General features: G+C 39.5%; 1 protein-coding gene across 2 annotated transcripts in view; it reads right to left on the bottom strand.

Annotated features, from left to right (window-relative positions):
- Nucleotides 1-16,884, bottom strand: part of macrod1 (mono-ADP ribosylhydrolase 1) — a 115,528-nt gene that overhangs the window by 17,056 nt on the left and 81,588 nt on the right. For both annotated transcript variants that reach the window (XM_036568464.1, XM_036568465.1), the window contains exon 5: nt 12,412-12,528. In XM_036568464.1, coding sequence (XP_036424357.1) covers nt 12,412-12,528 — 117 coding nt within the window. The remainder of the gene's footprint in view (nt 1-12,411; nt 12,529-16,884) is intronic.

Consider the following 16,884-nt stretch of genomic DNA (forward strand, 5'->3'; position numbering starts at 1 on the left):
ATTTCAGCTGCAGTTCAACCAATATAAACACTTAACTGTAGCCCAATTGAGCCCAGGTCTCAATGAACTTGCAGCAAAGAAAGGATGCCAGGTGTCCAGTTCAAGCAGATAGGTAGGTTTAAAAGACCAAGCACGTGGGGACATTTAAATTTTAAATATATCAAGTGTCCATGTAATATTTTAAGGTCTACTAAAAGTGTCTGTATTTTACTGTTGAGGTTTTTGCATATTGTGAATAAACAATGGCTAGTTACAGCACAACATTAATTAAAAATGAAATAAGAACACTTTTTCTCTGGCCCACAGATTTGATGAAATTTTTAATATGGCCCTTTTACTGGTTGAGTTGACACCCCTGGTACAGAGGATATAGAGGCCTTTATTTCTCTTAATCTCTGCATCAACTTCACCACTTTAAACCACTGACCAGCTGTTCCCCGCACACACGCGCACACACACACGCACACACACAAAAACAGAAGCACTTTCTATCTTGTACCTTAGCTCCTCTTATATGAGTCTGGTTGTCCTTAAACACCCTCTCCATTTCTCCTTTTCTGTCTGAAATCGCTCCCTTGAGTCACGCTCTTCCCTTCATTCCTCTTTTCTTTCATCTCTCTTTCTCTTTTCCCTGACCCTGCAGCCACCATCCTGTCACTCTCCTCTCTTTTCTACTACCTCTCTCTCTCTCCTTGGTCAGTATGTATGAGGGTCTGTTTGGTTGTGTTTGCTTCCTGGAGTGTTCCACTGTGTTTTCACCTGCTTGACCCCCAAACATCAACTCAGTACATAAAGAAATGAACAGACATGAAAACCTAAAAGAACAACTGAGAGATCACACATCGTTGCTACCAAAACCTCCAAGACGGCAACTTTACAGGAGAATGAAAAAAATTCTTAAATCAGTGAACATTAAGATTTGAAAACAAGAAATTTCTATAGGTCCACTTCTCTTGAAGTAAACGGAAGTGTTTTTGGTGTTAAAAAAACAACAAACAAACAAAAAACATAACAACAAAAAAGGGGGTAGCAGGTTTTGATAGGACAGCGACACGTGTTTAAAGAGGTGGCTTAAATAAATGGAAAATAAAGAGCACTGTTTGGAACATGATTACAGGGAATGGAATTTATGTTTCAAGTAAATCATTCAACATGTTAACTTTACTTAAAGAACTTTTCAATTGGTGATTCTGAAAATTAGACACACACTCGTGCATATTTTCTAAGCTGCTTATCCTTCTGGGTTGCGGGGGAGAGCTGGAGCCTATCCCAGCGGTCATTGGGCGGAGGGCAGAATACACCCTGGACAGGTCACCAGCCCACAAATCAGATGTACAAGTGTAAAGAATTGTTGGTGTTTAATGAAGCTCCACATAATGTAAAACACATGGACATGATTAAATGGCCTGAAGTAGCAGAAGCAGCTCTGTGGGGAAGAACTTTGTAGCAGGAACCAGAAGGTGTTTGTTCAAATTTTTTTTTTGACACCAATCGATGTTGACTAGAAGAATCATGTTCCCATGTCCCTGGCCTTCTTCTGACCGCTGCTGTTTTGCCCTTAAGCAAGGCACTTAACCCTGAGTTACACCAGCGGTGCTGAAACATGTCTGCAACCTGCCACTGTCACCTCACTTCCTGTTCCCCCAGGGTGTGCTTGTGCAGGAAAATACATCCCGACTGCAGCTTTACCTGCTAAAGTAAAGGCTAAAAAAGGAGGAGAGAGTGAAGTACACAGCAATGAAAAGGAACATGAAGAGGGGATGTGTGTGGAGCAGGGGGAGAGAGAGAGAAGGAGAGAGACTGAGAGGGAGCAGAAAGATGCTGAGGGGAAAGAGTATATGTGTATGGACACAGGTGCAGCTAAAGGTTAAAGCATGCTAAAGGACAAAAGCCCAGGGGGGTAAAAGAGCTGAACTGCTGAACTCTCTCACATGCTGCTTCATCATTACTGTGTGTGTGAGTGTGTAATAAAAGTATGAGGACTATGCCTGTTGAGTAAGGCATTATGGGAAATTCATGGGAAATATATTCCCAAAAGGGGTTAAACAAAAAGAAAAACTCTTCAAAAACTCTTTATATAGAACAAGGATATATATATCATTATATATCTTTTATCTTGTATCTTTTATATATCTTTCATGATGAATGGAACAGACGAAACAGCCCAAAAGGACTTGGAAAAAATTCTGGGTCCACTGACTTAAATTAAAAGTAAAGTAGGTTTTTTCCTTCTCCTGTAAAGTTACCATTTTGGAGGTTTTGTTCCAATAACAGCGATATTTATACACACACACAGTGTCTTCTAAAGGAATGGAAGCTGTAATAGACGCAAAGGGTGGACACACTAAATACTGATAAACTTGATCTTGTATTTAGTTGTTGAGGCTTCTGTATACTCTTTCGCTTTGACCTGAAGAACAAACTGTAAAAGATGCTTCTCACTATATGGCAGCATTTAATTTGTACACTCCTGTATAGATGTTTAACATAATGAACGCTCATTTACTAACCAGCACTAACCTTCACAAAACTAACCATGACCTCAAATTTAATCTAGTTTTAGATCAAACTTTAACTGCAACTTAAAGCCTCTTATTCAGTCATCAAATATATCTTGTCTGTCAAACTCACTTAGATGCAACGTGTTGCTGTAGAAACAAGCAAACACACAAGTGCTAATTTCAAAATAGCTTTTTATAGTAGAAAACATACTGGTAATTGGTAACATTAAGAGAAATGTGCAGATTGCTTGTTAATTGCTATTTTGTCACTTCAAAATGAGACCATTTTGTCACGCGGCGTTTCCATTATTTAGTCTATCCCCTGTGGCTTTTAATGGCTGTAGACTAATGTGCTGTGTGTCTGAGAGAAACAGAGAATAAAGCACATGTGGTCGTTCCTCATGCTGCTTCTCCATTAGCATATACCTCTCTTCAGTGTGTCCCAGGTCTGTGTGATTGTAAGGTGAGAGAAGGCTGAGCCCTGAGGGTCTTCACTACTGCTGTTCTGCTCTCGCTCTGAGCTGCTCACTCTTCTACATGCCACACCTCAACTCCAACATGTGCATAATTTATCCACATAACAAACACACTCCCTTCTCCTCCCTTTTGCTTACACACACACACACACACACACACACACACACACACACACACACACGCACAGAGGCTTGATTAAGTGCACTCAGGTTTGAGAATTATTAATTTATTTAAAAGCACTGCTTTAACTTGTTACTGCACCCAAAGCCAAGAACAGGTCACAGGCCAGACTTAAGTTTTATTCTACATGAAACCTACTATTGGTGATTTCTGTTAAAACAAAAAACATTTAAATTAAAAGAACAGTCCTGCTTTGTGCAACCCTGCAGGTTTTAACCCACAGAACGGTATGGAGCTGTAAAAAAAATAAATAAATTACACATCTGTGGATTTTTTCAGATCTGAAGCAAGAGTGGAGTGAAATTATCTCCTCTCTCTCAAAGATGAGTACTTAAGTACTGTTTGTCTGCTTGTGACAGTTTTGGTGGTCCACCAGGTCTTGTGCAGTTGTCCTATTTTTCCCATTTTCTCTATATCATTTATTTTTATTTATTTATTATTTTATCAGTTTTGGAAACTCATGTTTTTACTCATTTTCCTTTTACTTCCTTGTGCAATTACCTTATCTTATATCCAGTCTCCTCAGAAATATTTCCTAAAAAAAGATTTTTTTTTACGATAAATTAATGAAATGAAGGGTGGTCTCTGACTATTGCAGCTGGTATAACATCTCAAAAATAGTAAAATGTTTTTGGAATTTTACAAAAGAAGGAAAAACTTTCTTTGAATAAAAAAATAAAAGAAAGAAGATATTTTTCCAAGTAAATTTGGACTGTTTCTATTGACCCAGTCTGTCCATCCACCCGCCCTCCACTCAAAACCCAACATCCTTCCACCCACCAGCCCCCTCAAAACCCACCCCATGAGGGTGGAAAAAAGAGACAGCGTAGTAAACAATACCGGAAAAAATAAAAGTTAATGCAAAGTTAACTCTCTCAATGCACCAAACAAGCCCTCAGGTTTCACTGTTCTGTTGAATCAAAACAATGTTATCATTAATACACTCAATAATAGGGTCCCAAGTTTCACTGAAGGAGTAACGGGTTCCCCCAAGGAGCACCTCAACTTTTCAAGCTTAACGTAAGCTAAAAATCATGTGGAGGGGTGGCATGCTTCCCTTTAAGGAGAAAGGTCCATCTCACTAGTAAGGCAGTAAAGGCAATAACAAGTTGCTTTTTAACGGAGATACAGGGTTGTGGAGGAATTCCGAACAGGAATTAGAGGGTTAGGTTCAAGGGGCAAACAAGGGATAGTGGGGATTTGATAGTCGGGGGGTGCGTCCTGAACATGTGTACATGATTGACAGGGGATTGTTTACACCTCCCACAGGCATCGTCTCTGTCCAGGAATATTTTTGCCAGTTTAACATTGGTATAGTGGGCTATGAGAATTACTTTGCATTGCATTAAGTCATGCCTGGTGTAGACAGATGACGAGTGGACTTGGTTCAAAGCTAGGGACTACTGTTTCTAGACACCTATGTCTTCTTCCCGGAACAGAATGTATCATTTAAAAAAAAATGCTTGATATGAACTGGTTAGAAGAACAACGCAAGTACTGTATTGAGCAAATAAATGTTTACTGGCCAGATAACATTTGAAATATATTTTTTTAAGTGCATAAAACCTGCACTGGACTGTGTGTGCCTTGTGGTGAAGACCCTGCTAGAGGCCACACTTCTGCGTTTTTCATTTAACGTCTTTTCAAAAACTTGTTACATCCAAATGTGTGTGTACACGTATAGAAATTAATTATATATACACACACACACACACACACACACACACACTCACACCACACACACACACACAGTGAAGTAAAACTTTGGGCAGCCTGGCTTTTCCGTTAGCCCATTTGGTGCTCAGTGAAGCGGAGCGGTGAGCAGGCGCAGAGCTGCTGTCCAGCACAAAGGGAGGCCCAGGTCTGAAGCACAAAGCCTCAGGAGAAAACAGGCAGCATGTGGGCCTCCCTTCTCCACTCATCCGTCTGCCTCCTCCTTCCATCCATCCATCCATCGCTCCACCCCAGCCCCCCTGACCCGGACGCAGAGCAGGTGCATTGATTTGAAAAAGGCAGCAGAGGAGAACGAAGGAGACACGAGGAGAAGAGAGGCGGAACACTTTATCATGTGAAAGGCTTAAAGGTGCCTGACTTCCATGCTTCTTGTCCTGCTTTCTCCCCCTCACTTTGTCTCCTCTCTCATTCTTCCTTTCCCTTTAAATTTTCTTTTCTTCTGAGTTTGATTGACAGTTCGATGGCAATATGGCCAGATCCACTAAGCGCTGAAGCATAACGAATAACACAATGAATGTCTCTTTAGCTGCTCCTCCTGTTCCTTGCCAGATTTGACCTCTAGAGAGAACTATTTTTGGGGGGAACCTGTTTCCAATAGTAACATACTAGGAAAAGTATTAAGAATATGCATATTTTACACATGAGACATAGAAAAAACGAGTGATTGTGTGTGTGTGAGAAAGACAGCCAGAGGGGAATGGAGGGAGGGAGAATGAGTGAAGGGTAGAAAAAGGATTAGTCTGAGTAGAAGGGAGGAAAGCGGGTGTTCGTTTGGCCTGTATGGATTTTAATTAGTGTTAATTGGCCACTGAGGGAAATGAGACCTCAGAGAGACAATGTGTGTGCGTATGCGTGTGTGTGTGTGTTGATGAAGGCGCTCCCCCTCTCTCTGCCGTAGCAATGGTTGCTGTTTGTACGCTGAGCTGAATCCCTGGTCAGGTCTGTATTGGTACACAGGTGGGCAGAGGGACTGTACTCTCTTTGTCACACACACACACACACAGACACACACACACACACACCCCTCACATCCGTTGGGTCACTCACCCTATAGAATGCTCCTGCACCTTTCTCTTTCTCCTACACCTGTCTTCCCTCCCTTAGCATTGCCTCATGGAGCTTCTACTCAGGCTGACAAACCAGCAGTTTCTTTCCTCTACATATCCAATGCATGACTTCTTTTAAAGCAATGATCCAACAAAAAATCAAATTTACACTTAAATTCCTGCTTCACACCAAATGTAGTCAATCACCCAAGACATGTCTGATGCACATTTCTTTAGTTTTGCACTGGGGCTACAACGGTAATGTGGTGGAACAAGTAATTGTACCTTTACGTCACCAATGCACTTGGTGTACAATGCACACAACTGCCATATTTGTCTCAATCCACAGAGTAATACCAAATATACTTTACTGTGCAGCCACTCTGTTAAAATGCCCACTAAGTACAAGATATTCATTTTTCAGGAGATATTTCTTTCAGATCTGAAAAGAAAAAAAGAATTAGTAAATCAAACCAAGATGGTATGGGAAACTTATAAATCAAACAAAGAAGCTGTTGGCATTCTCAGAACAATGGACTAGCCACTCCAGAGCCCAGACCATATCACTGAATGAATGTGAAGCAGAAAATGTAATCAACTTGTAAGACTGAACTTTGGAGGTGTGGAAAAATATCCGTGTAGATCTCTTTGAAAAACTGAAAGCAAACAGAAGCTGTAATAAAGAAAAAAATCAACTACTTGTACTTGACCATTTTGCCTGGAATTTAAATGAAGAGGTGTCTGACTTTTGTTTTGTATGTGTTTAGTATGACATTGTCATAGTGTGAAAAAGGTGACAAAATTCAGGCTTCAATAGCTGCTGCTACTGTGATGCATGTTTAGATGTTATGCAGCATCTGAAACTGTTCATGAGCAAGTCCATCTGTGATTACTTAAATCTGTTTACGGCAAGTATATGATGCAGTTTATACAGTGCTAATTGTTGAGTTATAAACCTTTGTTTGTTAGCTGTAGAAGCCTTGCAGCTCTGGGGAAAAATACATAATCAACCATATATGCTAATAATAAGTATTGCTTGCTCAGAAGTTAACCCTCTCAAGAGGAAATCCTAAGCTTTTCTTGACTACAGATGTGTGTGTGTGCTCACAACAGTGCAGTATGCCAGTTTATGTCAGGATAACCTAGTATTAGCAACCTATAAAGATACCCAGGAAGCAAGACAGCTGATCAGCCAGTTTCATGATCATGACAGGCCTACCCTGAGGTAGACCTCTTTAAGCTGTTCTGAATGAAAGAATCAGCACTGTGCTCTATGCACTGTCTGGTTGGGTCATTATTGGATGTGGTAGATTGAAATGAAAAAGCCTCTTACCTTTGCTAAAGGGAGGGCTGGGGTGCAGTCAATTGTCTGGAAACGGAGGCGAATCTTGCTAATGACACTGCGCCATTCCTCATTTCCATTCTGATATTGCAATAAGCTATTATGTTAAAAGATTTGCCTTACTTGGCTGCACTGAAAATGCTTGTTCTGCCTACCTGTTTCCTCTTGTCCTTATTTTGCTCTTTTTCTTTCAGACCCTTCCTCATGTTTGGATGTTTCTAGATTTTTAGCTCTTTTCCCTCTATCTCTCGTTCACCTGGAGTCATTGGCTGTTACCTAATAGCATCTCTGTACCACCCACCACTGAGCATTAAACACAGACCCACACACACACACACACACACACACACACTCCCTCAGACACACACACTCTCTCTTTCTCAGCAACCCTCTAAACTAAAAAAGCAGAAAGCACATGTAGGCACATGTGCAGACTACAAACGCACAGACAGCACTCCAAATAAAGCAGTCAAAACAACAGCATAATGCACACAGACACACACCTCAACCTCACACTGAGCAAGACACAAGAGCAGAAACAGAGAACAAACAGCCACCCACACTCAGGCACACACATCCACATCCACACATCAGCCTGCGATCACGGAGAAAGGCCCTTAAAACCCCACTGCAATTGGCAGGCCAATCTATAGTCCAAAGAACAGAGGCTTTCTATATCACAAAAACACCAAGCCCTGTCAGTAAACTCTGAACTAGTCCTGCGGTACTTATCCTCAGCTAGCCTCCTCACTGAGCACTGGGTTTCCTGGCTACTAGAAAAACGCTATGGATGCCTGAAGCTTCACAAACACTTCTTACTGGCTAGTATTGACCTTAATTACTGTGTACTGACTAATGCATGCTTCACCCACCCAAAGGCATTTGTAGCAACTGTCAAGAAGTTTGGCGTGTTTTCTAGAACATTGGCAAAAACCCTTTTCAAGTTACGACTTCAGGTTGGAGTTTACATTTACTATGCACTGAATGGGACTATGTGGTTGCAGTTAATCAAAACTAGCCCGCTTGGTAATGACAATGAATTCGCCACCATGCTAATGACAGCTTGACTAAATGGCTAAAAAATAAGTAAATAAATAAAAAAAATCTATTCATTCTATTCTAACAGTGTGACCTTTCACATACATACAAAACAAATACAAACTTCAATTCCAAAAAAGTTTGGACAGTATTTGAAATGCAAATAAAAACTGAAAATAGTGATTTATTAATAAAACAGTAAGTTTCACCTTACTTTAAAACTTTATTGTTTTTGTAAATATATCCTGATTCTGTAACTGACGCCTGCAACACTATCCAAACAGTTGGGGTAATATACGACTAAGAACGCTGTGAAATGATCGGAAAACACTCTAAACCGGTGATGCAATCATGCATAAAAGGGTATAAAAGGAGCTTCCTGGAAAGGCCTAGTCTTTTATGAGCAAGGATGGGTTGAGGCTCGTCAAAAATGTGTCTGCAAGTAATTCAACAGTTTAAAAACAACGTTCTTTAATAAGCACCCTTGCTTACTGAAGAACGTTGTTTTTTAAACTGTTGGATTATTTGCAGACACATTTTTGACGAGCCTCAACCCAAGGATTTCGGGTATTTCAACTATGACAGTGCATAATATCAATATCAAAAGATTCAGGGAATCCAGAGAAATCAAATGAATTTCACACAAACGAATGTGACTTTCAACTACTCAGATGACACTGCTATAAAAACCAGCATGCTTCTGTAACGGACATCACTACATGTGCTTGGAACTACGTCAGTTCCTTCAGTCATCATTTGTGTATTTGATGTATTTTTAAGCATAATAATTGAACTGTGGTGAAATTTGAGATGATGCGCTGAATCATTTTCTAAAGAATCGGAAGTGAATCGAAACCTTGCAGATTTATCCCCCTACAATGTTGCTATACAGGCTATGAAGATTTGTACTGTAGTGAAAAGCCTGACACAGTAAAGTTAGTTGTGGAGTGACCATCGCGCTGTTTCAGCAGTTCCTGACCAAGGTTTTAAAGTCCACCTGCTCCACTGGAAACTGCACTAAGCCTGTCTCTCTGATTTGAGCTGTCAGTCGCTCTTCTCCTTCAGGTAAACAGTTCAAGCTGCTAATATGATAGTGGAGGTGTTCGACACACTGCAACGCACAAAACACTAATCACACACACTGAATAACACATTCCAGCAATTACAGCTAATACAATATTTACTATTCTAATCTGAGAGAGAGAGACAGAGGGAGAGAGAGAGAGAGTGGGAAACATCTACAGTTGGAGATTATAACAAAGTAATGAGGCCAAAAAAAAGAAAGCAAAAAAAAAAAACCTCACAAAGGACATTTGCGAGAGAGAGAGAGAGGGAGGGAGAAAGAGGTGTGTGTGTGTGGTGATGTAGTTGGATATAGAGCAGCGTATGCACTCTCTGTCTCTAGGTAAGGGGGGTAGGGTCATAAATTAGGCAGGGAAATTACTGCTAAGTGTGTGAATAAATTAAAGTGTGCTTGCTTCTGTAAACACTGTCTGACTACATAATTACTGAACACAGTCTGGTGGAGAGAGAGAGACAGGGAGTGGAGGAGAGAGGGAGAGAGAATGAGAAAAAGAAAGAGAAAAAGGCTAGAAAGTGGAGCTTTGTGTGAACAATATGCATGATTGCTACAACATAAGGCACAATGACTGACCCACCCACACTCACTAAAACAAAAGCAGAGCACAACTAAACTCTAATATAAATATGCGGGTACTATTTTCAATTACCGTGTGCCTGTGAGGCTTCATCCTCATCGCCTTTGCCTTTATTGACTGCTGTGAACTATATTATTCTATGATTTCACAAACAGCGCTTAAAAACATACTATAATTGACACCTACAATTTGCAGCTCTACATCTATTCCTATGTTATTATACTGTAAGTAAATATGATCACACCAATAAAAAGCTCACAAATTTATTTTGGAACAAAATTCTGTTGCACTCACTTTCATGAAAAGTTAAGAAAGACTGTTTTTTCTTGTAAAGTTACAATTTCAGAGATATGAGGTTCTGACAGCAGCAGCATGCATATATACAGGTTGTAAATAGAGAGCTCACTAATCTGAAACCAAGTATCAGTATCAGGTCCAAAATGCTGGACTGGATGTTGGAGGGGAAAAAAAAGAACAATGAATTTGATGCAGTTCTGTAACAAATCTATTCTGAAACAGCACACAGTCTTACTGTGTGATGTGATGTTGGTAGCTGATACTCCTGTGAGGTAGTAGTGTTTGAGCAGTTTGAGCATGACTAAAAATAGATCATTTTAAACCTTAGAATAAATATCAAATCGGTATCCTTTAATATCAATCAATATTAAAGGTTTCAATATCAGAACTGGGGGAAAAAGTGGTATTGTGCCGGCTCTAGAAGTAACAATAAACAAATTTCACAATTTGGTATGTATTGTGAGCTTTATACCACTACAATACAATTTCAGTACAGAAGGAAAAAAAGAAATGTCAACATTAATTTGGCTGTTTTTTTTTTTTTTTCATTTTGGTCAAAGCCCAAATGCCAAAACAAGACCTCAGCACCTGCTGAAAGCATAATTACTAAGCAAGCAATTTTCTTAGAAGACAAATAAATTTGCACAGAAAGTGTATAGTGTGTTGGGTGCAGTGCAGGGGAGTGTTTTTCTTGCTGTCAGCATTGTTTCTTTTAAAAAATTTACTGGAGGGTAACAGAACACTGGAAACAAATTTAGAATCACAATCATATTAATAAGTGACATTTTATTCAATAATAATTTCTAAACTCTTACACTGAATTATAAGCTAGAATGTGTTTAAAGATGTTCTAGTTAATACTTCATTCTCAGTGTTATATGGCTTTCTCAGTCATTATGCAATCAGTCTAGTGTTCATCAGTCTGGGTGTTAATTTTAGAATAACTTCATTCTCAGTGTTTTACAGTTTCTCAGTCAATATGGAATCATCATCTCCGCTGTTATCATTCTGAATGTCTTAATTTTTACTTTCTACTAATTAACTGAAACATATAAAGTTGTGTAATATATCATAATATAATCATTTTGTACATGTACCTTCAACAAAACGGCTTAATATTTTTAAAATCAATGATTCCAAACCTTTACATGGTGATTCTTAACTTTTGACCAGAGTGTATTATCAGTATGACTGATATCCCATTTTTATATCATAAAATCTAGCAGTATTTATCTCACAGTGTGAATTATCTGTATCATTTACCTGTATCAAAAAAATGATAATAATAATAATATTGATAATAACCCTCCACAAGGCCTTCAGAATAACTTTAGAATAACTCAGGCAGTTTGCATTGTTTTCCGTGTAAAAAGCCTGAGGATGAAACAAGCCTGGATTTTTAAGGGGTTAATATGCTTAGTGGAACACCTTCAACACGTGGACCATTTTACATAATTAGTTACTGAACCATGGTCCACTGTTTTTTAAAAAAAAGTATTTAGACCTTTACAACGACTATGTAATAATCTATTTAAACCCAAAGCATTAATTGAGATAGTATCATCACAAAATCATCATTTATAGCGTAGTTTTATTAGGAGATGGCTGTCCCAAACCCCTAACCCCTAAATTTCAACTTCTGAAATAATACTTATTTTTTTTGCCTTATTTTAGCCACACCTCTGCATTTTACAACAGGAAGTGAGAATGCATCCTTGGCCCTCATGGTCACATGATGAGCAGTTAGATCCCATTGTTTTGAAGCAAATGTCAGAAACATCAGCATGTAAAGTTAAGAAATGTCACACCCGAAACACAATATCTAAATTCTAATTCTATGTTTTAATAAAAACATTAGGATTTTATTTGTGCAACTGTTGATTAGCAAAAAATATCACTAGCAAAACATTTGGTAAAGTTTTGTTAGTGTTATGATTGTTTTTGAAGTGACAAAATGGAACGTTCAATCATTTGTTTTAATAAAACAAAAAGTATTAAGGTGTAGGGTCACTCAAATCAAAAGGATTTCAGTCTAAAGTCCAAGTCAGTCAAATGTCCGAAATGTGTTTTGACCTCTAATTTTGATTTAGAATGATCCATATACAACATATCTGCCTGTGTGTAGTAAGGTTACTCACATTTAGCAGGCAGGCAGTAGGCTCCTGTAATTTTGGCCTCCCCGGTTTCACACCCTCCCAGAGTGGAACATTCCTTCTTCAGGAGTGGACCTGCACCGCGGTGAATGGCTCCGTCCACTGCAGGGGTGAGATGTTAGAAATCGGAATGTTAGTAAGGAAGCATGTCATTACGACAAATCGCCAGACAATAAGGAAAGAGCTAATGCTGGCGAGACATCCGGCTTATGAGATACAAACTCAATTCCACAACAGCTCAGACATCAATAGCTTCATCGCAAATGTAAAAATGCTGGGCTCCCGGGGCGTTCCAGGCAGCCTCTGTTCTCTTGCATGTTTTGGGACGCTGTACAGAAACGTCTGCTTTTCTCAGAAGAACTGATAGCAGTGTTTTGTTGGAGCGCTCGAGGGCCTTCAACACCCCGACGCTTAAAGAGCACTGCTCTCTGAATCTATAAGAGAAAGACACAGGGTGATAACAAGAGAGAAGGAGAGATAAAGAGGGGAAATGTACAGGAATAGAGCAGAGGAGAGAAAAATGGGGGTGAGGGAGGCGGAGAGAGAGAGCGCGAGTGAGAGAGGCTCAACTGAGTGAGTGCTTTATCAGAAGCGAGGAGGATGAGAGCAAAGGAAAGAAAAGAGAAATAAAGAAGACGTGAAAGTGGTGAGGAAAGATGGCCAAAGGGAATAGACTCGCTTCCCGTGTAATTGTAACACAAATACACACACGTGTATATGAACACACACACGCACGCACACAAAAGCTGATTAAATGCAGACTTCTTGTTAGCAGGTGTTAATTGGCTCTGCGCTTACCCAACTGGGGGCTTTGTAACATGTGGAAAAAAATAAATAAATCTTATGGCACATGCTCTTACACCATATGTTTTCCTTTTTTTCCAGCTACAAAGGCACACACACTCACACACAAGCATGCATGCATACACAAGTCAGCCGTTAACAGCTAGTTTCAATTTCTAGTCTTGGCTCAGATTGGCTTGAACTTAGAACCACTGACTGGGGCTGGTGAAAGAGCTTCCGTCATTGGCTCAGCCAGTCACCATGGCAGCCATTAGCGGAGACGTTGGATTGGATCAGGCACATCTGCTTGCCCCTCTCACAAATCCCTCGACACTGAAACACTCACTCTTTTTCTCTCTATCTTATACGTCCAACAAACTGGCTATGACTGTTTTCCACCATGATACCTTGCCAAAACATGACCCACAAAGCCAAGGACACTAACACATGGACACACATATATATAGAAACAAACCCACCCACGTGCATGAATAAATGCTTTCTATCAGTTCTTGAGTGCATTCTACCCAAAAATCAATAAACAAAGACAGAACAAGGACGTTGTGTATATGGTGAGATTTCAAAGAGTCAAACAGAACTCAGCTTCTCAAATTTTTACCTCACCACAGTCTATCAGATGTTAGACGCAGTGTAAAATATTAAAAATGTGTCTGTACGATACTAAATTTGAGTGTTATATTAAACATCCAGCAAATAAGATAAGAATTGAATTAAACAAGGCTTAAAAACGCTTATCAGATGTATCAGACATCTGTTTTGTCCTAATATTCTGTTGGGCACCCATGATTGACAAGCCTCTGTCCAACACTCCACTAAAGCAGAGCTAAACAGAACAGTGCAGGGAGAAATGAGTGACACTGGCTATACACATTGAGATGGTGTTGCAGACTACCCCACTGTGTTTATGACTCACTAAAAGCAAGCTGACAGATAAGCTAGCTTTTATGCAGTTATGATAGCTAGGTTAGCTCTTGCTGGGTCATTAGGCTTGTCTCGGCAAGTTTCTCTGACTCAAACACAGGAAAATGGTAGGGTAAAAAAAAGTTTCATTAAAGCTGTATGGGAGGGACAACACCCATCAGCCTTGTGATTGGTGAGGATGCTGCTTACATACTGCTTACAAACATGTGACCCAAGATTGAGACTGCCCAGTTTACACCAAAATGGGAGAATTTTGGTAAACCACATCAGCCATTTAGTGGAAACTGTAAAGTTATTCAGAGGAAGTACTTCGTACATGTATGTTGTAAGCCCACAACTGCTTAAAAAGAAAGCACAGATTTAGGTTACCTGGGGCTTGAAAGAAATACTCCAGTATCTGGGAGGGACTGCTTCATCTGTAGCACATCATTAAATCTTTTTTCATTTTTCTACGTCATTTGAACACAGCAGCTTGCTGTCCTTTACACTGCATAAACATGTTGTTGCTAACTGATTTATGCCCCCTGCCTGATTTGCACCACACATGCGCAACACTGTCACTACTACTTTTACTAGGACTACTCACTCTGTATAACGTACCTATAAGCATTTTGCGGCAGTTTAATACTGTAGTTGAGCAGTAACAAATGGGCCATATTCTTCACTAGTAATTACTTGTGTATTTTGCCCTCTTTCCTGCTCCTCGGCATGCTATCCTACATGTTTATTAGTGAAAACATGGATACATACAAAACATAAATCATAAGGAGAGATTATTTACCTGAGCAGTTTTGCTTTGTCTAAGATGGCATTCTTGGCCTGTATTTGCGTGATAATCCCAACAGCATGTGCAAAACTTGCCAATATAGGCTCAGTCCCAAGTGGCTTCTTACTCCCTATGTAGTGCGCACTACAAAGATCATTATATAACTGCTTCTACACACACAGAGTACAATGTCAAAATAAAAGTCATTTATATTCAGTAAAAGCTGCACAACATCCTATCTAAAATTCAGTGCACTGTTTTGGTGTAGAATCCCTGACTTCATGACCTATGCAGTGTATATGCACTGTATAGGGAGTAAAGAGCCATTTGAGATTCAGCCAAACACACGCTCTCATGCTAAACCAAAATGAGCAACACTGAGCAGGTTTTTGTCCATATCCCTCGCCTACACTGTTACAAAAAAGGTTCCGCGCAGGTACATTTTCCGTTCACTGAGGTACAAACAATGTAAATGTTCTCTCAAAGGTACAACAGTGGTTTTAAGGTCCAACTGTGTACCTTAAATGAGTTTTTCCAGGTGAAAAGTATGTATTTATACCTTTTCATAAAGTAATGCTTTAAAACAGTCAATGAAATAAAAAGTCAGGAGACGAGACGGGGTGTGTGGAGTCAATACAATTTTGTTCCCTGACTAAAAGTACTGAGATGTACTCTCAAGGGTACCACCCCAGTGACAAGAGGGGTATCACCCCAGTGACAGTTTACTATCTTTTTTTTTCTGAAAGTGTACCTGTGCAGTAACCTGAATGTTTTTATCCATTGAAAGAAACTTCATACTAAGCAGCATTAAACTAGGAAAGAGAACGAGACTTCTTTTATAGCAGTTTTAGCATTAAACACTCCAAGCTAATCCGTTAACAGGATCGGGTACAAATCGGGCAGCGTTGCAAAACGTTATGCAGCGTACACATGCGTGACAGAGGTGGGTATGCACGGTGCAAGTCGGGCAGGGGACACAGATCTGGCACAACATGCCATGATTATTCCTGCACCCAATGATGCTTTGAGTGACTTATGGACAGAACTTCCGGTGAAGCTTAAACAGACAACGTGTTAAATGCAGCATCCTAACATGATAGAAATGTGTGAATAAATTAAAAAAAAAATAATAATAATAATATATATATATATATAATCTTTACTCGAATGCTTGCGTGTTTGTAATCGATCTGTCAACAGAAACCTGACCCTGTGGAAGAGAAACGCTTTAGTCAAAACATCCTATTTAAAGCCTACATTAATAAATTACGCTAATAAAGTCATTTCATTTCAACTTTTTAATTGTGTTTACCCTGAGAGTCAAGTACAGGCAGAAAACCAGAAAGCAATGCCAGTTCAATAATACTCCTTGTATGTTCACCATGGTAGCATCAAGCTAGTGGGCTTAGCTGGATTTTGATGTCAGCTCCAGTTTAAACACAGACATTTTAATCTTGTCACAGACATATAAGTATTTTACTTTGTGTGTCTCAGTTTTGAGTAACTCTTTCTTTGAATGCTTGAACTAAGCCTGTCTTTTATTATTGTAGCATTAGCCTGTTAGCCTGTAAAACAATTAAAGAGAGTGTCAGCAGCAACCAGTTCAAATGGTAGTTTGTCACCTGGTTGCATTTTACGGGCAAAAATGCTAACAACTGGCCTTTTTTAAAGAGTAATTAATAAGCCACATTCATGTCTGCTGAAGCTCTGTGCTGTTTATGCATATAGCATTGCTGTTGTTGTCATAATTTCATCTTTACTTGGCTGAAGCGACAGCCACAAACTGTACGTTGTCCCAGAACACCTCTTAGACATTTAATGGGACAAGTAATAAGCATGCTTTGACTTGGCAAAAAGCAGTAATGAATGACAGCTCCGTTCCCTAAGCAGATATTTCAGCTATAATCTCAAAGGTCAGATGAAAAATAAGATGGATAGGTCTGCTCCACTTTAACCTGCATTAAAAG

This window comes from Colossoma macropomum, unplaced genomic scaffold (assembly GCF_904425465.1).
Source record: "Colossoma macropomum unplaced genomic scaffold, Colossoma_macropomum, whole genome shotgun sequence".
In the NCBI taxonomy this organism is placed as follows: domain Eukaryota; kingdom Metazoa; phylum Chordata; class Actinopteri; order Characiformes; family Serrasalmidae; genus Colossoma; species Colossoma macropomum.